The 27330-nt window shown below is 36.2% G+C and overlaps 2 protein-coding genes across 2 annotated transcripts; one reads left to right on the top strand and one right to left on the bottom strand.

Moving 5' to 3' along the window:
- The first annotated feature begins 775 nt into the window (after positions 1–775).
- Positions 776–10450, top strand: LOC148201687 (uncharacterized). The gene is made up of 2 exons (XM_088109465.1): positions 776–1996; positions 10259–10450. The coding sequence occupies exons 1-2, from the start codon at positions 791–793 to the stop codon at positions 10448–10450; spliced, it is 1398 nt and encodes a 465-aa protein (XP_087965591.1). The 5' UTR covers positions 776–790.
- Positions 10451–18424: 7974 nt separating this feature from the next.
- Positions 18425–24029, bottom strand: LOC124826530 (5'-3' exoribonuclease 3-like). The gene is made up of 24 exons (XM_088110354.1): positions 23862–24029; positions 23672–23777; positions 23372–23448; positions 23108–23299; positions 22838–22957; positions 22689–22751; positions 22348–22395; positions 22095–22268; positions 21938–22015; positions 21670–21819; positions 21443–21580; positions 21216–21311; positions 20917–21012; positions 20690–20760; positions 20456–20584; positions 20266–20342; positions 20127–20167; positions 19947–20021; positions 19711–19835; positions 19419–19499; positions 19246–19321; positions 19099–19172; positions 18959–19010; positions 18425–18850 (listed from the first exon to the last, which is right to left on the bottom strand). Exons 1-24 carry the CDS (start codon positions 24027–24029, stop codon positions 18443–18445), a joined length of 2715 nt encoding a protein of 904 aa, XP_087966480.1. The 3' UTR covers positions 18425–18442.
- Positions 24030–27330: the final 3301 nt, after the last annotated feature.

Here is a 27330-nt window from a genome sequence, read left to right as displayed (position 1 = left end):
AGGTCTGGTGGTCGTTTGTCCCCTGAAGCCTTTGCAACCTCCGTACCCAAGAGGCTATGATGCAGAGGCAAAGTGTAGTTATCATGGAGGGGCCGCTGGTCATTCCACTGAGAGGTGTCTGGCTTTCAAGCATAAAGTGCAGACTCTAATTGATTCTGGGTGGTTAAAGTTCCAAGAGGATAAGCCTAGTGTCGAATCCAATCCTTTATCTGGGCATGGAAGTGCTTCGACGAATGCTGTCGAAGTGAAAGAACATGAGCTGGTGAGAAATGTGAAAGAAGTCAAGAGCTCTAGGAGGTTTATTTTGGAAGCATTGCTGAAAGTGGGTATCCTGAAGGGTGATTATGATGAGGGTAGGGCATGCGTGTTCCACCCAGATACGGAGCACTCTATTGAGGAGTGTGTGGAGTTTGAAGAAATTTTGCAAGACCTGCTAGATCGTGGTCTGATGCAGGTATGTTACAAGAATGAGGAAGGAGAGGTATTTGCACAGACTGGTGATGAATCCGGTATGATTTTACCAGAACCATTAGTGATTCGTTTCACTAAGACTACTTCTATTCCACCAACTCAAGGAAGGTCGCCCGTTATTATCCATGTACCAGCTCCTTTTCCTTACAAGAACGAAAAAGCTGTCCCATGGAGGTATGGGACGCATACGTCAAGCGAAGAACAAAGCGTTGACCCGGCTGTCAAAAACATATCGGGGATAGGTGGAATGACTAGGAGTGGTCGAATTTTCACATCCCCAGAGTTGGCACGAGAAAGAGTTAATGATAAAGAAACAACGATGGCCGTGAAAGCAAAAGAATTCTTAAAGGGGAAGGGTGCACAGACAGAGGAGATCCCCGACAATGAAGAGAGGAGAGAAGTTTCTGAAGAGGAGGCTTGTGAATTTTTAAAATTCATACAACAAAGTGAGTATAAGGTGGTGGAGCAGCTAAACCGTATGCCTGCTCGTATATCCTTGTTGGACTTGCTCATGCATTCGGCATCACACAGAAAGTTGCTAATGAAGATACTCAGTGAGGCCCACGTTGAGCAAGGTATTTCGTTGAATAAATTCGAGGGTATTGTTGGCAATATTGTTGCTAATAATTATCTCACTTTTACGGATGAAGAGATACCAGCTGAGGGAAGAGGGCATAACAAGGCTCTTCACGTCTCTGTGAAATGCCTGGATCATGTTATTGCGCGTGTTTTAGTGGATAATGGGTCCTCTTTGAACGTCATGCCGAAAGCAACTCTGGAAAAGCTACCTTGCGAAGGAATGCATATGAGGCCTAGTTCAATGATTGTGAGGGCGTTTGATGGTAGCAAACGAGAAGTGATGGGAGAAGTGGAATTGCCAATACAAGTTGGCCCGAGTGTCTTTCAAATAACATTTCAAGTTATGGATATTCTGCCAGCTTATAGTTGTCTGCTGGGACGCCCATGGATCCATTCGGCTGGAGTTGTACCTTCTACACTACACCAGAAGTTGAAGTATGTGATGGGAGATAAGCTGGTGATAGTATCAGGAGAAGAAGATCTTCTTGTGAGTGGGCCCTCATCCACGCGCTACATCGAGGCGGCTGAAGAAGCTCTCGAAACAGCCTTCCAATCGTTGGAAATCGTGGGAAATACTTGTGTGGAACCGTTTCCAATAAATCCTCGTCTATCATGTGCTTCTATTATGATGGCCAAGATTATGCTAAAAGAGGGCTATGTATATGGCGAAGGTTTGGGCAAATATCGGCAGGGGCGAGCATTTCCTCTGGAAATCGTTGAAAACAAGAACAGATATGGCTTGGGGTACAAACCTACTAAGGAAGACCGGAAAAGGATGATTGAAGAAAGAAAAGAGCGCAGTTTGGCCCGTGCAGAAAGACGAGGGCCCAAAGAGAGCAAAATTCACATTGTTGACATCAAGGAAAGCTTCCGCAGTGCTGGGTGGATCAATGCTGACCAAATAGCAGCTGTGGAGGATGAAGAAGGGCCTCAAAGTTTGAGCTTTGTGTGGGCTTGCTCCCCTGATACTCAACTCAACAATTGGGAAACACTTGATTTACCTGTGATGCTTAATGTGAACAAAATGTAATAGTTTTAATTAAGCTCATAGTTTCGATTGGGGCTTTAGAACTGAAGTTTTGTGGATTGATTCTTTTTTACTTTTCACTCAGCGTGATAATAAAGTTGCATTTCATCATCATTTGGCATTTTTCTTTGTTTACCTTATTTATTTATACTTTTTCATAAATTTAAATGATGCAGATGTGACAATGATTGTTTTGAAAATAATGATATCAATGTTCCTAATTTTGAGCACCCTATCAATAATACGGAAGATGATTTCGAAGATGATGTGGAACCCTCTCCAGAACTGTTGAGATTAGTGGAACAAGAATCTAAGGAGATAAAACCCCATCAGGAGGAGATTGAAATACTCAACTTGGGGGAGAATGATGAGATAAAGGAGGTGAAAATCGGTACTAGTATGAAAACGGAAGTGAGGGAAAGATTGCGTGCCTTATTGAAGGAGTTTAAAGATGTATTCGCGTGGTCTTACAATGACATGCCGGGTCTGGATACCGATATTGTGCAACATAAGCTCCCACTCAAGCCAGAATGCCCTCCAGTCAAGCAAAAATTGAGAAGAATGAAGCCGGAAATGTCCCTAAAAATTAAAGAAGAAGTCCAAAAGCAATTTGACGCAGGATTTTTGGCCGTGGCAAGATACCCACAATGGGTAGCGAATGTTGTACCAGTGCCTAAGAAGGATGGGAAGGTTCGAATGTGTGTTGACTATCGTGATTTAAATCGTGCAAGTCCGAAAGATAATTTCCCGTTACCACACATCGATACTCTGGTTGATAATACGGCCAAATTTTCGTTGTTTTCGTTCATGGATGGATTCTCGGGATATAATCAAATTAAAATGGCACCGGAAGATATGGAAAAAACGACCTTTATCACGTTATGGGGAACATTCTGCTATAAGGTTATGTCTTTCGGACTCAAGAATGCTGGAGCAACATACCAAAGGGCAATGGTGACACTCTTTCATGATATGATGCATAAGGAAATTGAAGTTTATGTAGATGACATGATTGCAAAGTCTGAATCAGAAGAGGAGCATATTTTCAATTTAAGGAAATTATTTGAGAGACTGAGAAAGTACAAACTCAGATTAAATCCTGCCAAATGCACGTTTGGAGTAAAGTCTGGAAAATTGTTGGGCTTTATTGTCAGTCAAAGAGGGATAGAAGTTGATCCGGACAAAGTAAGAGCGATAACGGAAATGCCTGCGCCCAGAACAGAAAAGGAGGTTCGAGGTTTTTTGGGAAGATTGAACTACATTGCTAGGTTCATCTCCCAATTAACTGATACTTGTGAACCAATGTTCAAGTTACTACGGAAAAATCAGGCCGTAGTCTGGAATGAAGATTGTCAAGTTGCTTTTGAAAAGGTCAAACAATACCTGCAAGACCCTCCTGTATTGCGTCCACCTATGCCAGGAAGACCGCTCATTTTGTATTTGACCGTATTGGATAATTCAATGGGTTGTGTATTGGGTCAGCATGATGAAGATGGGAAAAGAGAGCATGCTATATATTACTTGAGCAAGAGATTCACAGATTGCGAACAACGATATTCGTCGTTAGAGCGAACTTGTTGTGCACTGGCGTGGGCTACTCATCGTCTAAGGCAATACATGTTGAGCCACTCCACTTGGTTGATATCTAAAATGGATCCTATCAAGTATATTTTTGAAAAGCCTGCTCTCACTGGAAGGATAGCTCGATGGCAGATGTTATTGTCAGAGTACGACATTGTATATGTTACTCAGAAATCTATCAAGGGTAGCGCTTTAGCGGAATATTTAGCCCATCAACCCATTAGTGATTATCAGCCAATGCAACCTGAATTTCCTGATGAAGATATCATGGCTTTATTTGCTGAGAACGAAGATGACAAAGATGAAAAAGCATGGACGGTATTATTCGATGGGGCTTCGAATGTAATGGGGCATGGAATAGGGGCAGTGCTTATCTCTCCTAAGAATCAATACATTCCAATGACGGCAAGGTTGTGTTTTAATTGCACGAATAATATCGCAGAATATGAAGCCTGTGCCATGGGAATTCGAGCAGCTATAGAGTCTAAAGCAAAAATTCTGGATGTATATGGAGATTCAGCTTTGGTCATCCATCAATTGAAGGGAGAATGGGAGACTAGGGATACTAAATTAATTCCATACCAAGCTTACATCAGGGGATTAATTGAGTATTTCGATTCCATCACGTTTAATCATATACCGAGAGAAGATAATCAATTAGCAGACGCATTGGCTACCTTGTCATCGATGTTTGAAGTGGATCAAGATGCAGAATTGCCAATGATTGAAATGAAGAGTCATGCGAAACCAGCGTATTGTCATTTCATTGAAGAGGAGGTAGATGGTAAACCTTGGTACTTTGATATCAAGCATTATCTTAAGACCCGAGAATATCCAGAAAAGGCATCAGAAAACGACAAAAGGGCGCTAAGGAGGTTGGTTGGCAGTTTCATTTTGAGTGGGGATATTCTATATAAGAGGAATCATGACATGGTTCTCCTTAGATGCGTAGATGCAAAAGAAGCCGACCTGATACTAAAAGAAGTACACGAGGGCACATTTGGCACGCACATGAATGGGCACTCAATGGCCAGGAAGATACTGAGAGCGGGGTATTTTTGGTTGACTATGGAAAATGATTGTTGTACACATGTGAGAAAGTGTGAGAAATGCCAGGTATACGCAAGTAATATCAATGTTCCACCCACGACCTTGAACGTGTTGTCTGCACCATGGCCCTTTTCGATGTGGGGAATAGATGTCATCGGAGCTATTGAGCCAAAGGCGTCAAATGGACACCGTTTCATATTAGTTGCAATCGATTACTTCACAAAATGGGTTGAGGCCGCTTCTTATGCTAATGTAACTAGAAAGGTAGTGACCAAGTTCATAAAAAGGGAGTTGATTTGCAGATACGGGATCCCTAACAGGATCATCACTGATAATGCCACTAACTTGAACAACCAGATGATGACAGAGTTATGTGAGGAGTTCAAAATTCATCATCTTAATTCTTCTCCTTATCGTCCAAAGATGAATGGGGCAGTAGAGGCGGCTAACAAAAATATCAAGAAGATTGTGCAGAAAATGGTGGTCACGTATAAGGATTGGCATGAAATGCTTCCTTTTGCTTTACATGGTTATCGCACTTCGGTACGAACATCGATTGGGGCAACGCCTTTCTCGCTGGTATATGGAATGGAGGCAGTACTTCCGTTTGAAGTGGAAATTCCGTCCTTACGAGTTTTAATGGAAACCCAATTAGAAGAGGCGGAGTGGGTTCAAGCTCGTTTCGACCAGCTCAATCTCATTGATGAAAAGAGACTAACAGCAGTATGCCATGGACAATTGTATCAAAGAAGAATGAAGAAGGCATTTGACAAAAAGGTACATCCAAGAGAATTTCATGAAGGTGAGTTGGTGTTGAAGAAGATCCTACCTATACAAAAGGATCATAGAGGCAAATGGACTCCAAATTATGAAGGGCCATTTGTAGTGAAGAAAGCATTTTCTGGTGGGGCACTAATTCTCACGAGAATGGACGGAGAGGAGTTACCATTGCCAGTTAATTCTGATGCAGTAAAAAAGTTTTACGCATGATGATTCCGTGATAGTGGTGGCTATTAAAGGGATGTTGATATTATCTTCAACGCTTATTGTACTCTGTGTTTTATTCAATAAATAAATTTCACGTGATTTCATTCATATTTTGGTTGTTTGCATTCCATCTGAAATATTGCATGTCACGCTGAGCTGTTAAGTAGTCAAGTGAAAATGAAAATGAAAATAAGTAAACGCGTGTTGATAAAAGCATCACAGGTATATCAGGTTGGCGAGCTCGGTCCTGGAGGATGTCGGAAAAGAAAAACGAAAAAAAGGGGTTACATGTTGAGTTTGTTGTTAATAAAGTTGTCAAAGACATAGTATTTTCGAAAACAGTTTTGAAAAATACCGTTGGTGAATACTTCCCTGATTCAAGGTTTTGGGTGTAACCGGTGTTCTTTTCTTGATAAAGCATCTGCATTCACATTATTTGAATCCTAATTTTTTCGTTTCCCATAAGACGAAAGATTTCGCTATATGCCTAATATTGGGGCAGTTTTCATCATGTTACATATCACCGATAATCCGTTGATTAGGGAGATATAAAAAAAAAAAAAAAAAAAAAAAAAAAAGTTGAGGTGTCAGGCACTACATAGTTTCGTTTCAGGTTTAAATTCAAGAGAAAGTCAGACAAACAAGATTCGGAATGACGTGCGGCCGTTTTTCGTTATCCAATCGTCAAAAGTAGTTCATCCAATTGCACCCCTTTTGAGCCAAAATTCATAATTGTTTTCATCACCCTAGACAAGAATCATTAGCATGTCGACGTCAATTTGAAAGGGTACATCACAAGCATCCAAAGTTGAGAAAAAATGAATGAAAGGGGAAATATCATAAAAGACCACAACAGGGGCAACGAAGAGAATGATCCAAAGGGAAAGAAAGAAAAACAACAATAAATATGCTTGAAATTCAAATCCCTAAGGACAGTTGACGGGACACCTTGCAAATGATTCTTGTCTGAAGATTTTAACCGTCAAACAAATTAGTTGGGCCTTTATTATCCTTTCTTTCAAAACCCTTTGTCCTCTAGCCACGGTACAAGCCCATAAAAGTCCACACTGACTGAGGACTGTTGGTCCTAATCTTTCTCATGAATTTGACTTTGAAACAAAATGATGTGGTGAACGACATAATTCAGTGTTATTTTCAAAAAAAAAAAAAAAAAAAAAAAAAAAAAAAAAAAAAAAGTCTCCCTGTCAATCGAAGATCATCCAATTTGGGGGAATCCTTCATACCCAAATCTTTTTACTTTTCCATTGTGCAAAACTGGGGCAGTATGGGAGCACAACATGTTAATAGCACTTTTCCCCAAAGGAGGGACACACATGCGTTAATCATTATTCATTTGCTTTTCATAACCATTCTTCCACTTTCTACAGGGTTCAAGTTAATTTGGATTGCAAAAAGCGATAAAAAGAATTTTAACTCAGGGTTACACTTTCTGCTCGTCAAAGGGTTCTATACCTATCAACGTTGTTTTTTAGGAATGCGTTTTGAACGTACATTGTGTTTGATGACAATATTAACAATGGATTCCAAGCATGGAATTTCAAAAAAAAAAAAAAAAAAAAAAAAAAAAAAAAATGATGAAAAGCGAGAACAAAAGAAAAAAAAACAAAATGAAAGTCTCATGTGTCTATGCATTCATGCATCATCATGACATAACATCATCTCAGAGTAAGCGAAGAGAATTGTTTGCAAAATCTTCGTGTTTAACTTGGCATTTATCAACTTTTCAAAGCTACAAATCAAGGTTTTAATTTTCTGTTATCGACCCTCTGCATGGCAATGGTCGGATTTAAATTTCTGTTCTGTGAGTTTGGCCCTCTGCGAGGCAATGGTCAAATCCAGGTTTTAATTTTCTGTTATCGACCCTCTGCATGGCAATGGTCGGATTTAAATTTCTGTTCTGTGAGTTTGGCCCTCTGCGAGGCAATGGTCAAATCCAGGTTTTAATTTTCTGTTATCGACCCTCTGCATGGCAATGGTCGGATTTAAATTTCTGTTCTGTGAGTTTGGCCCTCTGCGAGGCAATGGTCAAATCCAGGTTTTAATTTTCTGTTATCGACCCTCTGCATGGCAATGGTCGGATTTAAATTTCTGTTCTGTGAGTTTGGCCCTCTGCGAGGCAATGGTCAAATCCAGGTTTTAATTTTCTGTTATCGACCCTCTGCATGGCAATGGTCGGATTTAAATTTCTGTTCTGTGAGTTTGGCCCTCTGCGAGGCAATGGTCAAATCCAGGTTTTAATTTTCTGTTATCGACCCTCTGCATGGCAATGGTCGGATTTAAATTTCTGTTCTGTGAGTTTGGCCCTCTGCGAGGCAATGGTCAAATCCAGGTTTTAATTTTCTGTTATCGACCCTCTGCATGGCAATGGTCGGATTTAAATTTCTGTTCTGTGAGTTTGGCCCTCTGCGAGGCAATGGTCAAATCCAGGTTTTAATTTTCTGTTATCGACCCTCTGCATGGCAATGGTCGGATTTAAATTTCTGTTCTGTGAGTTTGGCCCTCTGCGAGGCAATGGTCAAATCCAGGTTTTAATTTTCTGTTATCGACCCTCTGCATGGCAATGGTCGGATTTAAATTTCTGTTCTGTGAGTTTGGCCCTCTGCGAGGCAATGGTCAAATCCAGGTTTTAATTTTCTGTTATCGACCCTCTGCATGGCAATGGTCGGATTTAAATTTCTGTTCTGTGAGTTTGGCCCTCTGCGAGGCAATGGTCAAATCCAGGTTTTAATTTTCTGTTATCGACCCTCTGCATGGCAATGGTCGGATTTAAATTTCTGTTCTGTGAGTTTGGCCCTCTGCGAGGCAATGGTCAAATCCAGGTTTTAATTTTCTGTTATCGACCCTCTGCATGGCAATGGTCGGATTTAAATTTCTGTTCTGTGAGTTTGGCCCTCTGCGAGGCAATGGTCAAATCCAGGTTTTAATTTTCTGTTATCGACCCTCTGCATGGCAATGGTCGGATTTAAATTTCTGTTCTGTGAGTTTGGCCCTCTGCGAGGCAATGGTCAAATCCAGGTTTTAATTTTCTGTTATCGACCCTCTGCATGGCAATGGTCGGATTTAAATTTCTGTTCTGTGAGTTTGGCCCTCTGCGAGGCAATGGTCAAATCCAGGTTTTAATTTTCTGTTATCGACCCTCTGCATGGCAATGGTCGGATTTAAATTTCTGTTCTGTGAGTTTGGCCCTCTGCGAGGCAATGGTCAAATCCAGGTTTTAATTTTCTGTTATCGACCCTCTGCATGGCAATGGTCGGATTTAAATTTTTGTTCTGTGAGTTTGGCCCTCTGCGAGGCAATGGTCAAATCCAGGTTTTAGTTTTGGTTACTGATACTCTATGTGACATTGGTCGTTTGGTATCGTGATTTGAATTATTTTGTTCGTTTTTTGTCATGATTGAAACCCGAACAAAATTTGTGTTTTTATCTTTACTTAGCTTTACTTAAATAATACGAAAAGATTAAATTTTCATATTATTTAGTAATATCTAAGTAAAGAGGGGCAGCTGTCAACACTCAATTTTGTCCGGGTTGTAAAAAATTTTTTTTTTTTTTTTTTTTTTTTTGGTTATTTATTATTTTCCTTTTTATTATTTTACCTTTTTGTTTTATTCTATTTTTATGTATTTAGATTTTTTGTTTTTAATTTAATTTCTATTTTTCTTATCTTCAATTTTGTTTTAATAGAGTTAATAATTAAAAAAATTAAAAAAATAAAATTAAAACTGAAAACAATTAAATTAAAATAAAAATAAAAAAATGGAAAACGTGGAAAAGGGCACGTGTGGAGGTGTGTCTCAGCAGGGGGGACCAGGTGGTCAAGAGAATATTTTTCTAAGATTTTGGGAGAGAGAAAAGGGGGGAGACCAGGTTGTTAGAGCAGCAGAATTTGGTTGGATCGGATTGAGAAAAAAGGAGAGAGAGTGCACACGCGAAACCATCATCTAGAATCATCACCGGCACCGGCAGAGAAAGAGAAGAGTGAGAAGAGGTCGCCGGCTACACAGCTAGCAGTAGCAGCAGCCATAACAGCAGGTAGGTCTTTTGTTCACCTGTACATTCAGATTCATCACATATGCTTACTGCATAAGCTCCATTCACCCCTTATCCCGTCAGCCCATGCACCATCATCAGAATCATCTATCCCCTTCACGCTAAAATGCACACAACACACTCATCTCTTCCAATACCAAATTAACGAGGTTCAACCAACATTAAACCCATCAGTAAACATTAAAAATTAGGGGAGGCAGAGAGGGAAAAATGGTGTTGCAGGGGGGCATTCGGTCTTCGAGAAAATCATCGAATGAGAGGAAGAGGGTAGCTGATTGTTTCGTGGTTGGTGGTTTGGAAGTAGTAGTCTGCTGTGTGGTGGTGGCAGTGGCGTCGCTAAGGTCGTCCTGGTAGGTGATGGTGACCGTGTAGGTGGCTGAGGAGGTAGACGAGTATAGGCACGGGGAGGGACATTATCGTGACAGTGGTCGTGTTCGTCGTAGAGGTTTTAGCAATGGTGAAGTTGATGTTGATGGGTGATGATAACACGAGTGGATCGGAGAGGAAGGTGGAGAAAAACCCTCCTTGAGAGTTGCTGGTTTTCGAAGAGAGAAGAGTGGAGACGATGGTGTTTTGGCTGACGGTGGTTCTGGTGGTGCGAAGGGGTCGCCGGTGAAGCCAAGGCGCGTTCTGTTTGAGGTGACGGTGGTCGGCCATGGCAGAGGTGGTGATCAGTTGTGGTGATTGAACAAGAAACCTTGAATCTCTGGAGAAGGTGCAAAACAGCGCGAATGAGTGGGAATGAGGGTGAACCTCCTGAACCCCTAGAAAATTCTAGGTCAGAAGCATTGGACTGGGCCAGGCCCAGAAATGAACGTACGTTCGGGAACATTCAGCCTTTTTCTGACCGTTCGTGCAACGTTCCAAATGAACGAGCGCTCGTTATCTAAACGAGCGAACGCTCGTTATCTTTTAGCCTTTTGAGCGTTCGTTTCTCACCAATGAGCGATCGTCATCTAAACGAGCGAACGCTCGTTATCCTTAGCTTTTTTTGACCGTTCGTTCAGCACTCTCGCCAACGAGCGCTCGTTATCCAAAAGAGCGAACGCTCGTTATCCTTAGCCTTTTTGACCGTTCGTTCAACATTCTCACCAATGAGCGCTCGTTCGCCATCTCCCCACAACGAACGCTCGTTACTTAGCGCTCGTTCGCCATTTCCACAGCGAACGCTCGTTACTTAGCGCTCGTTCGCCACTTCCACAACGAACGCTCGTTACTTAGCGCTCGTTCGCCATCCCCACAACGAACGCTCGTTACCGACGTTCGTTCGCCACTTCCACAACGAACGCTCGTTACTTAGCGCTCGTTCGCCACTTCCACAACGAACGCTCGTTACTTAGCGCTCGTTCGCCATCCCCACAACGAACGCTCGTTACTTAGCGCTCGTTCGCCACTTCCACAGCGAACGCTCGTTACTTAGCGCTCGTTCGCCACTTCCACAGCGAACGCTCGTTACTGACGCTCGTTCGCCACTTCCACAGCGAACGCTCGTTACTTAGCGCTCGTTCGCCACTTCCACAGCGAACGCTCATATTTTAGCGTTCGTTCACCATCTGCCCAATGAACGCTCGTCATTCAGCTCACATTTCTAAACGTCCGTCCGTTATGTTCCCCAGTGGACGTTCGTCCTCTCCCTCCAATGAACGTTCGTTCTTTACTTAACGAACGCTCGTTATTCTGAATCTCTTCCCAGCGTCCGTTCGGCCTCTCCAATTTCTTTTGTTTATTTATTTTTCTTTATTGTCTTATTTTATTTTGTTCTATTTATTTATTTTAGACATTTACTTATTCTAAAATATATATTTTAATAATACAATATTGAAAATTAAATAAAATATTTTGAAAAGGTTTAAGCACACGTGCGACCGCTCGCGTAGGCCTTGTGCTGAAAATCTTTTCATTTTCTTTTACAAAAATTAAAAAATTAAATAAAAATATTTTGAAAAGGTTTAAGCACACGTGTGACCGCTCGCGTCGTCCTTGTGCTAGAAAACCTTTTCGTCTTTCTTATAAAAATTATTACCAAAATATTTAAAGGTTTAAGCGCACGTGTGACCGTTCGCGTCGTCCTTGTGCTAAAAACCTTTTCTTCTTCTTAAATAAAATTTCAAAAATATGTTTTAAAGGTTGAACACTCGTGTGATCGCTCGCATCGTCCTAGTGTTCAATACCTTTCTCTCTTATTTACGTATTATTAAACGAGGGTATGAGTGCTCGTGCGATCGTCCGCATCAGCCTAGCACTCAATACTTTTAAGTCGTCCTAAATAAGTAGATAACGATATGAGTGCTCGTGTGATCGTTCGCATCGTCCTAGTGCTTAATATCGTTATCTCTCTTTTCAAAAATAATTAAAAATATTTAAATATCATTTTAAAGGTATGAGTACTCGTGCGACCGTTCGCGTCGGCCTAGTACTCATTACCTTCTTTTTTTCTCGAAAATATTAAAAACATAAAAATCTCCAAAAATTAAAAAAAACATCTGCTTTTTCAAACAAACAAACAGTCTTTCAGCTAGAACTACGTAACCCTGATTTCTCATTTTGAATGAGAATACGTAGGAGCAAGGTCAATCCTTGTCGGGCCCAAAAAACTAAAAAAATATATTTGTTTATTTATAATTTTATTTTAGGGGATAATTAAACATTTTGAAAAACCACATCATATTCGTGCATTTAGTTAAAGGTACTGCCTTAGGGTAGGCGTTGTGGGGTGCTAACACCTTCCCCACGCGTAACTGACTCCCGAACCCAATCTTTGGTTTTCGTGGACCGTGCTTTATCATTTTGAGGTTTTTTCCATAGTTTTCCATAATAAACTATGGTGGCGACTCCAAATTTTTTTTTAAAACCCGTTTCTGATTTGGATCGTCGTCCCGTCGCGATTCCGGTTGCGACACATAAAATCAATTAAACCAGATAAATCATTAACTCTTTCATGCAAAGCCTAATACTAGACTCTAACTCTCCGGACTGTATGAATTCTGTGTAGCTACGACGCTCGTGCACCCGGGTGATGTAGTAACTAGGATACCCTCAACAGCTGCCATCCGAGGTTAGTCCTATCTGTCCAAATTAATCATAATGACTAGGACCTCCTGCCATTCCCACACATGACTTACCCTTCTCTACGTGAGAAACGAGTAATCACGGAATATCAGTATGAACCGCCAACTTAGCTTTATCCACATTCATACTTTACCAATTCCAATATTCATTCATGAGATATTCCTCCCCAAAATACTCTTTCATAACCAAAGTCATTTCATCCATATCATATTCCATCATCTTTCATTATTAAAACCTCAACTTAACCAATTTGAATAAAGATCCCGTAGGATACCAAATACCGAACGCTAGTTTTTTAACCCAGAACAAGACTGAAAACTAGGAATGAGACTGAGATATCTCCAACTCAAAATAGATCAAATCGAGAGAGTTACTCACTTGTTGTCAAAGGGACTGAATACAATAATACTTCTTAAAGACTAATATAATTGAACGTTATTTTCCATGTGAGTCAATTTAATGGACTGACTCTTGAGAGTTCAAACTGAACACCGTAAAGCCTAGGCCGAGTACTAAGACTCTAGGCCGAAAACAATTAAGACAGATACTGTAGGACATCAAATAATAGCACTTGATGGAATCATATGAAGAAATCGAACACCAATAAATATTAGCTTCTTAATGAGTTAAACATCAAGGAAAACGAATGTTAGTCGAAGACCGAGCACTATAGAGAGCAAACGCTATTGAGTTTGGACGAACGCTCTTATTATAAAGGTAGATTACAGAAAATGAGAACAAGCGCCTGGTGTAAGAACGAGCACTTACTTAGTACGAGCGCTTGGTGTAAAATCGAGCACTACTTAGTATGAGCGTTTGGTGTGAGACCGAGCACTACTTAGTACGAGCATTTGGTGTAAGACCGAGCACTACTTAACTTATAGAATAAAGACCTGATAAATATAAGATATCATTTAACTAATGTTCAAGAACGAACAAAATATACAAATACATATAGATATACTGAAGTTTATAATCAAATACCAAGGAATGAATATCCTTGGTTGAACGCTTAAGTACAAATATTACCAAACGGAACGAAGACGCTAGTCTTCAACTAGAATTCTCTCCAAATGAAAGAACCCAGTTCCAACCGAGTCCACAGGAAAACTGAACACTATATCGAACGAGCGCTGGTCTAATACCAAACACTTATTAAGAACGAACGCTACTGATAACGAACGTTGGTATAATTGAATGATCAATACTGACTCTCGACAACATCCATACCCATTTCATGGCTTTCATTAATCATCAATACTTTTAAACAACATACCATATTTCATCATCAACCAAATCATCAAACACAATATCATTCCAGTTCCTCATACAGTCAACAATGCAATAACAACCATTTTTCATATTCATTCAAAAATCAACGAATATGCATCCATACAAAGCAAGAATCTAAATCAAATTATATAAGTTTCCCTTACCTCTTAACGTGATCGAACGTTCACAGAGGCAAAATACGGTTTCACCACTACAAGTCCTTCTACCCTCAACGCTCAACAATTTTCAAACTAAACCAAGTAAAAACCAAAACACTATCATAACCTCTCTTTTTAGAAGAGTGATCAACACATGAAATCAGAACTTGGTTTGCATGTCCAGAAAACCACACAATTGAGGGAGAGATGAACTTACCAGCTCGGAACCGAAAACTGATCGGTTCAAACGAACGCCCTCGATGCCGGGAATGCTCAGGTGTGGTCTGCTTGATGACCGGAAGAAGAAAAGAGTGAGATTTTGTAGAGAGAAGGTTAAGAAATCTTAGAGAGAAGGAGGAGAAAATGGTTTCAGAGATTTGGAGAAGAAAGTAAGCATGCAGAGAAATGACACAACATTTGAAAATTTGACATTAACTACTGTCGTCACCAAATATAACTATTTTCTCCCAAAATTTAATCCAAAACTTAAAAAATAATCTTAATATTCACACAATGAGTCAGTTTAAACCAAATTCTAAATTTTATCTTAATATTATCTTTAATTTAAAAGACCGAGAATTTTGTTATTATCTTAAACAAAATTAGTCACACTATCACTTCTTTGATAATAGTTTTCTCAAACTTTTCCAACTATTAGATAAAAACAATGATTGTTTAAAGACACATACTAAAACGAAAAGAAAAAGAAAACTTTTAAAATGGGATATTTTAGTTTTTTAACATCTATTCAAGTTTGATGTAATAATATAATACATCAAATTAACATTTGTTATCGGGACAAAGCTGTGTTGCATTTATAATATATGTTAATTTGTGTTTTTTTCTAAAAAAAAAATCATTACTATTTTCTTTCATTAAAATCATAAAAAATTAATATAAAAACTAAGATTAAAGTTTCAGAATTTTTAAGTAGTATGAGTATCTTAAATATAATTATAAAGTAGTGAAAATTTTGTGATAAATACTAAGAAAATAAAAAATGGTGATTAAGTCGTGGATTTATTAGAATTTGAATCCTTTTCAAAATTGACTAGTATTCGTCATCCCATTTGAAACAATGAAAGTGAAGTGTCTTCATTTGAAATTTATAATAAAAAGTTATGATTATTTGAAGTTTTTTACCATCTAATCTTCATAACCCTGAATCTGTGACCAATATCTAAGAGTTGAAAATTTTACCTTCGAAAACAACCTAATAAAATTCTCAACAAAAAAAATTGAGTCAAAATCAGAGTTAACCCAAAAATCCAAAAACACAATCTCTAGGATACACAACAATGGCTAAACATTAACCTTAATGTGAAATGCAATATAGAGAATGAAAGTTTGAAACCAAATGAATATCACAACACCAAAATGGAGTTAAATGGGTTGATGAACTTCTTCCTAAGAGTTTGGTGCCATTAATACTGTACTTTCATGGTTAGTTTTGCATAAACAAAAAAGAAAAAGATAAAGACATTGACGTTGTTTCTAAAATTTTAAAACACAAATTGATGTCATGAGACCACTCACAATTGATCTTAGAGTTAATATCAATTTCCAAATCGACATTTATTGTGAGAAAGTCCAATATTAATTTTAACAAAATATTTATAAAAATATCATCACATATTTTTAATGTCAAATTTTGGACCATGTTACAACGATGTCACATGTGCTAATGATATATTAAATATTACCACCCACTTAATTCTAATAAAAAATTAAGAGTTAAATATGTTTTTAGTCCCTCAACTATCAAGCGTTTTTATTTTTAATCCCTCACCCAAACTTTGGTACACTTTGATTCTTGTCCTTAAGGAAACTGTAATTTTTTATCCTCCATGACTTGTTAATTTTTTTCTAACGTGGCTAACGGTGTTCCACGTGGAAGGCCAATTCAAATTTTGTTTATGACTTTAATTAAAATTAAAAGATAAAATATTAAATTTTAGGGTCAAAACTGGAATCCCTTTTTTTCTTCGTTCAAGGGTTTTGTGGGCACTCTTTTCTTCTCCATCTTCAACCAGCCTTGGCCAACACTTGATAATACTCTTCCCCTCTCCTTCCCAGTTTTTGTAAGAATCCTCTCATCATCATTCTCTTCTTCGTCTTCAATGGCTGGCTCTTTAGCGTCGTTAAGTAAAAGTGCCTCAAAACTTAAACGTCATGTTAAGCTTTCTATTCTACTCGATGCAAGATTCATAACATTGCCACCTCTTTAAGAGTTTATGCTTAAAAAAAGTGTTTGAAAATAACAGAGTTAGAAAGAAAAAAACATCACCTCCATAAAAAAATGTAGTTTTTTGGTCTACTTGTGCTTTTTTAAACAAAAAGACCCCTTATTTGGTACATTTCAATCTAAATTATTGAAGTCTTTCTCATTGATCAACTCTTAGTGCAAACCTAATTGTATCACATTAAGTTTTCTATGCTTAATGTCTGCGATCATTTTAGTGCTAGAATCTTCAATATATATCCAAGGAAAGGAGCTATTCTTCCAGGATCCGATGCATATATTATCATCCTCAATCAAATTTAAGCTTTAAGATAACTGTAAAGTCCCACCATTCCAAACTGTACCCAAATGTCTTTGAACGAAGTGGTTTAACTATACTATCATCCATCAAAGGATTGAAATTTTTTAATTACTTGGTGACTGCAAGAGTGCAACACAAATCTCCTTCTTTTGGTTTAATATGGATCTTTCATCCATATCTATTAATTTCTTTCTCCGTCCATCGACCTTTAGGCTGAGTCTCACTACTCATTACTTGAACTATTCATGCTATATTCGTTTTTCCTTGTAAGTGTCCTACAACTCCATTCAACATATATATAGTGTAATGATTGAAGCCAGATTTTGTAATATCAATATTAAAAAGTTCTTTTTTTTTAGGGGCGAGGAATTACGGATTTGGTTGATTGGGTGGATGCGTGTGCTTGCGATTTTTGGGGGAATAGGTTTAGGGAAAGGGAAAGGAAAAAAAAGTGAAAGACAGTGAAAAATATATGATAAATGTTGCGATTTGAGTTGAAGATAGATGAAAGGAAAAAAGTGCCCGTAAAAGAAAATGAGTGTAATAGTTGGAGATCGACCTGGTGTTGGCCATGGCTGGTTGAAGATGAAAAAAAAAAGACTGCCCGTATAACCCTTGAACGAAGAAAAAAAAATGATTCCAGTTTTGACCCTACAATTTAATTTTTTTTTTCTTTTAATTTTAATTAGAGTCAGAAACAAAATTTGATTTGGTCTTTCATGTGGCACACCATTAGCCACTTAAAAAAAAATTAACGTCGTTGGTCATGGAGGACAAACAATTACATTTTTCAAGAATCAAAGTGTACCAAAGTTTGGAAAAGGGACTAGAAATAAAATCGTTTGATAGTTAAAGGACTAAAAACATATTTAACCAAAAAATTAACTAGAGCTTGTGTTACATAACAAATATTAAAAAATTAAGTGATGATTATGCATCAAACTGAAATTAAATTTGTTAGGTTGACCTTATAATCAAAGCTAAGAATGATTAAAAAATGCATCTAACACCAAATACCAGATAAATTATGATAATGACCCATTATTTAATGCTTTATCTGTTTCACATAATACATATAAAAAGCAAGAGAGGAAGACAAGAAGAAAAACAACGATAAAAAAACGCATGGCGTAAGAGATGATATAACTTATTTAAGAGTTTATTTTCTTATAAACGAGTTTTCTTTTACACTTTTGATAATGTTTTGATAGTGATGACTCTTAATAACATTAATAATTAGTTTAAATATTTTCGTTTAAGTTGCAACTTTTACAAGTTATGGTCTAATTATTTTCTTTTAAGAAAAAGTAGCAGCAAAGTATAAAAAAGATGCAGCAAAAAATAACATATCCAGATAATACTGAAATTGTCATGTGCTAGCACAGTGTAAGACAAAGGGAGCAAGCATGTTTGCACAAAAATCACAAAAAAGGAAGTAACCGTAAAAAGAGAAAAAGTTGACCTTATCATGATGAACATGACATATAAAATTAGTACACCCTGTAAAATGTTGTACCCTGAAATAGTCATATACAACTATACCAAAAACCAAAAAAGTATTCCACAATGCCACAAGGTCAAAGTAAAAGTCAACACCCCTGGTTTCTTTTCTTCTATTTCATAGCAACAACATTTTACCAACGATTACGATCTTTCCCTTGCTGAGATGTTGCACCACTCCATTGAGGCCGCAATGAAATGCTACTAGATGCACCCCTACCTTGTCCCCGACCAAAAGGTCTCTCAGATTGTGAAGCTTCATGATTATAAGCATTCTTTGACTGATTCATGCGACCAGACTCTGATATTCTGAATTGTCTAAAGTCATTCACAAAGAGCTGCGATGTGGTGTCACTAGTAGTTGTTACATGGTAGGAGCCTGCATCATTATGTTGTTCATGACTAGGAATTCTTTCATTTTTCACTGTATCAACTTTTCTCCCTCTACCTGAACCCCATCCAACACCAGCACCTTTGTGTATAAAGGAAGGTGCATTTGATGAAAAGCTTCTTCCATGTTGGCTATTTGCATTTGATGAAAAGCTTCTTCCATGTTGGCTATTTGCATTTGATGAAAAGCTTCTTGCATGTTGGCTACTTCCATTTGATGAAAAGCTTCTTTCATGTTGTCTACTTGAATGTGAGAAAACCCTTGAACTATTGCTCTTGTTTTCACTCCTCCATTTGTCTTGAGTTTGCACCCTGAGTTATCAAGTTGGCCAGTTAAAAGATAAGAGATTTTGTCTGAGATACGAAACCCACATGCTCTAATGTAGGGAAAAAAAAGTACCTCTCAGAACGACTAAAATTTCTCTGACGTTCATGCCAGAGTTCAGTTTCCATGATATCACCTTCAAAGATTTTCTATAAAAATTTGAAATGTTATACAATATACATACTTTTTCTTTATCAGAAAAGAAAGTTCTTTTAGTTTTACCTTCTCTGGAAGGCTCACATTCGATAGTAAACAAGGAATGTGATTACTACCAGCAGGAAGCTCGTAATAGACACATCTAAAACATGAACGATGTCACGGTTATTGGAAGTTTACTCAAAAGTTGAATGCAAATTAAGAAAATGAAAACTGTGTTCAGATTTTAAGTAGCATACAAGACACGATCTTCTTTGTTGTCACAAAGGTCCAAGCAAGCTTCTTCATGGCAAGGACTTATGGTACCCCCAATGCCATCACTGCTAAAGTACCAAGAAAACAAAAAGGAAACATTGAACTGTGGGTTATTTCCAACACAGAAAAGTACATGCAAGGTTGCAATCATTAAAGAAGAAACATGCAGTAGCCATGAAAAAATGATCAGAGAAAAAATTTACTAGAAATCACAAAATTTAGCAGGTTTATTGAGTCAGTCTCGGTTGTAATTTTGTGTTAGAGTCTGTTGAGAACCTTATTCTCGTGTCTATCTTGCAATTTGGGTCAACAGATAGAGAGCCAAATTTCTCTGCTAATTTGCTAGAGCTTCTAACAAACAAGCTATCAGCCTTGAGTGAATTTCTTATGGCCTCCTTTTCCTATAAAACACAATAAGAGAGATTTTGAGGAGATCGATGCATAAAATATTAGCAATTGAAGTATGTAAATTTGTGGTGTGCTATGCTACTTATCAAGTTAGTAGTTCACACCGATAATTCATTTTTGAGTTCTTTGGTTTCAGCCACAAGCCGGGTATCATCTATCCATGGAAGTTTGCAAATTCCCTAGGCAAAAGACACACAAACATTTGTTTCCATCAGTACTTATTACCCTTCAAAATTTGACAAAAGGAACAATACGAATTAATAGAAGAAACATGGTAAAATAACCTGCCAGGTGAAGCGTTTTCCTTCAGTGTCAACTTCAAAATCTTAAAAAACAAAAAAAGCAATGATAAGAAAGAGAAAACAAAGTAAAAAGAACCAAAAAAATTGAATAAAATGCTTCAAACAAGATAAACTGGCTTACCCTGAGGATAAAAGTCAAGGATTCTAGATTTCTCATCTAGCATTAGTTGTGCATAGGCTTTTGGAAGAGCATGAGCACTGCACAAAAGTAGAATTAGATATCATCATGGTAATGGATATATATATATATATATATATATATATATATATATATATATTGAGTGGCAAATAGGACAACATAAGAAAGTTACCTTCCTGGAGGGAGAACACTTAAAAGTTGATCAAGTGGTAAGAATGGGACACCTTTTTCAAATTTTACTCTCACTTGACTCATGCCCTTTAAATCTGAAACAAATGGACCGTAGTGGAACGGATAAAACCTGTATATTGCAACGTTCATGTCTTTTTGTATTTTTCCATATTTGTATAATGCATTACACATTAAAATTCAAGTTATATATATAAATTAAACCATATTGGCTTACCATGTCCAGGAAGCAACTGCTGAAAAATAGTATTGAAGAACCCATGCCAATCCTTCAGTGTACTTCTGGACCTACAAATAAATTGCAATCTATCACCACCACTACCAACATTGAAAGTTGAATAGCAAAAGGGACCCTGCTAGTGCAACATATTTAAGGTAAAACAAGAAAAGTCTTCCAAACCCAAACAAACAACAGTTGGCAAAGTTGTTTGTAGAGCCACATACTATTTCCTTCCTTTTTCCCTCAATGTCAGTAGGAGTTTCCACAGAAAACTTCGCTTTATAATATCTTTCTTTGTAACCAGGTGCTCCAAGTTTTATCTGTAATGAAAGGTAATAAAAAAGAGCATGTTTAGGAGCTTAATTTTCATGGACAATGTTAGTGGAAAGATAATTTAATACATGATTTACCAAGCAAATATCATTCTTATAATGAATATCAACAAACTTACTATACATATGTAAATCTTTAATTTAGTTAGACTGTACTAGATGTATTGTAATTTAATTCATATAGTGCATACCTTGTCAACTAAGAAATCTTCACTCAAAAGTAAGTCACCTTTTTGTCTAATACTTTTCTTCAATTCATCTTTTAAATCCTTTGTGTTTTGCTCAATCTGACAGTGAGGAGAAAAAAGATTATTAACAATTCAACATTAATATGCTGCTGTAAGAGAATCCATGAAAGGTGTCAACAAAACTGTATAAATGAAGACAGAAACTCCTGATTTACAATACAACAACTTACTTCAGCATGTGTAGCAGAAACATTATTCGCCAAAAGAGACAACTTTGAATCTGGTGCCTTCTTGATCAGAAGAGTGCAATCAGAAGTATTTTCATCGTCAAGATCAAAGAAACATTTTTCATTCTTTTCTTCCCTCCTCTGCATCGAAAATCAGGGAAACACATGAGCCCAAATTTACAGTAAAATAAAAAGGGATGTGTAAATTTTTCAAATATATTTCAACTTACGGCATCCTCATAATCTCGAATAAGCCTTTTCAATTTGCGTTCTCGTATTTCAGATCTTTTCTTAAAGATTTTCTCTTCATATGTACCAACCTTAAGTATAAAGTTTTCAACTCTAGATAACTTCATAAAAGCAGCATTTTTTTCTCCAACCTGCTTTCATAGGTGCACAACGATTTTAAGTAAAATAGATTATTGGGATATAAGGGTAACAGAAAAAAGAAAAAGATATGCACAGACAAAAGAAGGAATGAGACAGTAACAGTGTTACCCTGTTCATGTCCACTAGATGTCCTCCAAGAGTACTGAATTCTTCCTTGTAAACAGTCATTAGCAAATCAATGGCCCCCTGAAAAAATTGGGAAAAACAAGTAATGATATAGCTGACCATGCATTAATACTTTATATTCAAAAAATGTCCAACAAACCTCACGAATATCCAAAGATGGCAGGTGGGGCAGAAAATCATTTCCAGCAAAAAAGCACATGAAGATGAAATCATCAATTATTCTCTCAAGCTTAATAACGCTACAAGTTTTTGGAGGATTTTCTATCTTCATGTCTAACTCAATATACTCCCTCAGTAGCCAAATGTGCAAAAGCTGCACAGTTAAACTCATAAGACTCATGATCATATAAACAACAAAGCTGTAGTTGAAGAATGTAAATCAACTATTATACCTTGAAAGGCTTGGCAGCTACTTTTGGTTGCTGCTGAAAAGAGACATCCTGTACATGTCTAGAATGTGAGATATTGTACAGAAAAGTAAAATAGTATATCTTCAAGAGTTTAATTTTCCTTTGTAATGGGTAGTCTCAACCAATAAGAAATCATTCTTGACAGAACTCTCAAGATAGTTATAACCAAAATTAACAAATTATCATGCATAGCAGTTTGTAACTAAATGAAAGTACAAAAGTTAGAATTCAATCACAGACATTATAGGTGTATACACTATTTATTAATTTTTCACGCTAAGCTACACAAGTTATATATATATATATTTTAATATCAACATCACCTCTCTTAATATTGAAAAATGGGGCTCGTGAGTCGCCAGTGCAAGCATTATAAGATCAGCATCCTGAATTACAGTGCAAAATAGTCTTTATATTGAATATCAGAAGAAACAATCACTTTGTCAGACAACTTTTACTATGATTTACTCACCAAGCCATATAAACAGTGACAGGTATTTGGATCATACTCCTCCAGAGTACGCTGTTTGCGTATGTATGACATAATCTTATGTTCCCCTTCCCCGGGAACATTAGCATCGGAGAGAATCACCTAAGTTCAAAATTAACAAGGTAAAAAACAATAATATTTAGCTTGATATAAAAGAAGACAATAACAATGATTTAAAATATTAAGCAAGGACGAATGAAGCATTCTTAGTGGTAGTTGAACTTTCTGAAATGTGGACAATGCATGTCATACCATAATATCCTTCCATAATGAGTTACAATTTATCCTTGTAGAGATATAGCCCTTAAGTGCCTTTGAGAGTTCATGCATGAACTCAGTGCCTGGTGTTATAACATTGAAATCTACAACTTCAGACTCTTGTTTAGGAAGAACTTGTTTCCCTTCCATTTCAAATTGTTTCCTTAGCCTCTCTTCCTCAGCTTCCTACACAGATACAAGAGATAAATTCAAGGCCTTAACTATGACAGTGATAATAATTGATGAATAATAACCCACATGAATTTCTTTGTCCTTAGCAGCTCGGAATCGTCTTGAACGTTGCTGGTTCATTTTGGCACGTGGGGCAATCCCGTCTGTGCATGAGAAACACAGAACCTCTTTAGTTCAACTTTTCATTAGAAGACAAGCAAAGATACTGAAACACAATGCATTCATGCGAAGGTGTCTCAACTTTTACACTTAATAACCGAAGGATATTGCATTTCTAAGACAAAGTTCAGTTGCTAACGCAAGAAAATAAAGAAGTATATCAACAAAGTTCAGTTGTTAATGATGAAAGTCTGGTGTCTCACTCACCAATAGCCATGTAGACGAGCTTGCGAGGCCTAACAGTGTCGACAAGTCTATCAATGTAGTCAAAGACATTTCTGAAAACATCTTCGAATGTTGTTGGAAGTGGAATCTAATGACAACATGAACTTCTTAAGAAAAAAACAGCACAAGAATAAATAAAATGAAAGTATATGAACAAAAGTGAGTAACGAACATCGTCATGATTACTATCAGGGTGAAAACATGGATGGATGATGGCATTCATGTCAAGATACAAGTTATCATATTTCACTCCATTTGGGTCTTGCATGGCTTTGTCTACATCTTGCACCACCCTGGGATATTTATCAGTCAGCCATCTATAGAACGCAGGCACTCCCATAGCTATTAATTTTCCAGTAGTTTCTGATCGATGAATTGCTTAAATAGAGACAAAGAGAAAAAGAGAAACACTTTGAGTGAAGACAAGTTCTCAAATATGGGATGGTATTCTTGTTTTTATGTCATATCAGTAACACTTTCTAAGTATATTTTACATTCATACGTTGGTGTGTTTTATTCAGAGAAATAATGACATGGTTATTTTTTATAAAAAGAAAAAAGCAACAATAAACAAAAAAGATATTTTCTGCAGAAGAAGATTAACTTGTACCTGAGGCGAGAAGGGAAGATAGGAGCAATGACTTAGCAAAGAAGTTAAGTTAGAAGATGAAGAGACTTAAAATGGTCTTTTCAAAACTCAGATTAAAGTAATCATTGTACGAATCAAAGTTCGACTCATCACATATATCTTGGAGAAAACAAGTTATATGTAATTTTAAGAAAGCTTCAAGAATATAATTTTAATCTTGATATTTTCACCAAGAATTAAGAAAATATTGAAGAAAAAATAAAAATATTTAAAAAACACAAAAAAATGTTTTGGTTGTAGTAAGTAAACAGTTTCAATACTTGAGGAAGAGACAAAAAAAAAAGGTAAAATTGGCTGTTTCGATCTTAACTTGCACTGCTGTTTTATAGAACCCACCAAAGCAAAGAAGATGAGAATGAAAATAGAAAATTAAAAAGATAACATAGAAAACTGAAGCATTGTCATCATATGGTACAGTTACCGAAAAGTCGAAAACTATGATGGGAATGTTATGTACTTACAGCTTCCATTAGGTTCCAAAAAAGCGTAAGATAAAGTGAACATAATAAAAAAATAAGTAAAGATAATACTTCATGGTGTTATTTACTCCACTTATTATTCCTTTGTAATTATTACTATAGAATTATTATTATTATTATTACTATAAATAGATAATGATGACAACCAAAAAATTTATTCGAGTTTTCTTAAGATTTGGCCACCTAATACTGAGATGATACTTGCATTTGGTCAACCTAAACGTCACAAAGGGATCCAAATGCATTTAGGCACTCAAGGCAACTTTCTACCGAAAAATAAAACCACATTTCTCGTACTATATCGAAGATTTGGTCCCAAAAATTAACCATATGATAGTTAAACTTCGTATTTTTTTGAAAGATAATTAGCACAAAGAAAAACATTCATGACTTTTTTTTTTTGGAAGAGGATTAAATATGAGGAAAAACAAGATGGAGTGATGGGAAAAGTGATACTAACCAATAGTTTGAGAAAATAAACGGGAGGAGTGTATTGGTAAAAAAAAGGGAAGTGTAAGTAGAATTGGACTAATTGTTCTAAATGTCCTTTTTAAAGATGGCTTACACCATATTAACACAACTGGTAATAAAAACATTTTTTATTTATAATTATTAATTAGAGATCACAAAGAGACATGCGCATGTTTGAATGTTTCTCCCTCTTTTATGAAGTAAAAGCAAAGATTATTCTCATACTCATGTATGGAGATAAAATTTTATAGGTTGCAAATACATTGAAAGGGAGTTGGTTGTTTTTAAGATTTGTAATTGTAAATCTTTATCTCGAATGTTATTCTTTTTACATGTCTATTTTTACTCTCTTTATCTAAATTACTATGAGATATTTATTTATACTAACAAATGTTTTAATATAGCGCTTAAACTTGCACTGAGAAAAAAATAATAATTATAATTTGAATTTAAACATAAATAACTAGTTTTCAAATTTTAATATAATAAAAGTATTTATAACAATGAATTATTATATTATAATAAATTAAATGCCTTTTATATAATAGGCAATGATACAATTATATAAACATATACTTATTAGAACGAATTAGAAAAAAATAATTATATAAAAAAAATTATCAAAATAATACTTTGTATATGATAAAAATAATCAATAAATAAAATTATTAAAAAGAATTAAAGTGTATATCTTAAAAACAATTTAATACATAATTATAAAAAAATATACATAATTACAAGTATGATACAATAATAGCAAAACTATATTTAAAATATAAGAAAACTTCTCAATATTAAATTAATAAAATAACTTTTTTAAAAAAATTATATATATATATATATATATATATATCTATATATCTATATATCTATATATATATATATATATATATATATATATATATATATAGATATAGATATATATATATATATATAGATATAGATATATATATATATATATATAAGCTTTGAGTGGGAGGATTTATCACGAGTTTTTCTAGTTTTGTGTCAGATTGACCTGTTTCAATCCTATTTCGATCTTTCAAGTTCGTGTCGAGCGAATTAGATATAATTTTTGGGGAGTTTTGTAGTGCTCCCGAATTGCGCTCCACCTAGGAATAGTGATGACCCTCCTCCTGAAGGCTCCCATACACATCAAGGTTTGACTTTTATTGCGCTGTTTTTGCAAAGGAGATTCCTTGCTTGTCGTTAAGTGTCAAGTCTGTATTATTGACAGAGGGTTCTTTTTCCGAGGACGGGGATGTGGAGGAGACCTCTCATTCTCCAAGTTGCTCAGCTTTTGGTTCAATGTTTGGAGGTCAAGTTGATGTTTGACACACATGGCTTCAAGCTTAAAGTCGTAGCCTTTGTGTTGCTCTTTGTTTTGTTGAATTAGCATCTGCATTTGATTTTGAAGGGTCATCATTGAGTTGAACTCCATCTCGTGACACAAATTGGGCTTGACTTCGGGTGGTGACCATGGAAGAGTAAGACTGAGAAAAAGTTTTATCAGGGTCCTATGGTGGGTGTCAGTTGTTCTTATCGTGGTCTGGAACATGGACCTTCGGACAAGTGGTAAGATCTAAGTGGATTGGAGAATTTTGATGTATGCTCCAGAGAGTTGGAATACAAAAGAAGATCTACATACAAAAACTTTCTGAGGCTCAAATCAGTAAGGAAACTTAGATATTTATAAATAAAAGAAAGAGCATGAGAAAGTGTGTATTTCCTAGTAAAACACCATATGTATCTTTAAAGTTTCTGGATCCTATGACTTAATAGACAATATAAAATAACATCAATAAAAATAATAGCTTACCATATATATAATAATCAATAAAATAATCGTAATAATGTGATACCAAATCAAATATTATATAAATATAATCAAACTACTAAGATTTTGTTATATAATATAGTAATATATGAATATTTAAAATATAAGATTTCATAGATCCATTGTTTTAATATTTGAAGTTAAAGATGATGTCTGTTCAAATAAGATAAATTTATATTCATTGTTGTATATCTCAAGTTCTCTT

Source organism: Vigna umbellata, chromosome 3, assembly GCF_029865625.1.
Source record: "Vigna umbellata cultivar VRB3 chromosome 3, Vumbellata_1.0, whole genome shotgun sequence".
NCBI lineage: Eukaryota > Viridiplantae > Streptophyta > Magnoliopsida > Fabales > Fabaceae > Vigna > Vigna umbellata.
The sequence above is the reverse complement of the archived record's forward strand: the minus strand, read 5'-3'. Positions and strand labels throughout refer to the sequence as shown.

Coding starts and splice junctions, on each gene's coding strand:
- LOC148201687 (XM_088109465.1), top strand. CDS start 791: ATGGCCGTGAAAGCAAAAGAATTCTTAAAGGGGAAGGGTGCACAGACA. Junction 1,997..10,258: donor GGCCTCAAAGTTTGAGCTTT/GTGTGGGCTTGC, acceptor TGATAACACGAG/TGGATCGGAGAGGAAGGTGG.
- LOC124826530 (XM_088110354.1), bottom strand. CDS start 24,029: ATGGGAGTGCCTGCGTTCTATAGATGGCTGACTGATAAATATCCCAGG. Junction 22,752..22,837: donor GTCACTGTTTATATGGCTTG/GTGAGTAAATCA, acceptor ACTGTAATTCAG/GATGCTGATCTTATAATGCT. Junction 22,269..22,347: donor TAGCTGCCAAGCCTTTCAAG/GTATAATAGTTG, acceptor TTAACTGTGCAG/CTTTTGCACATTTGGCTACT.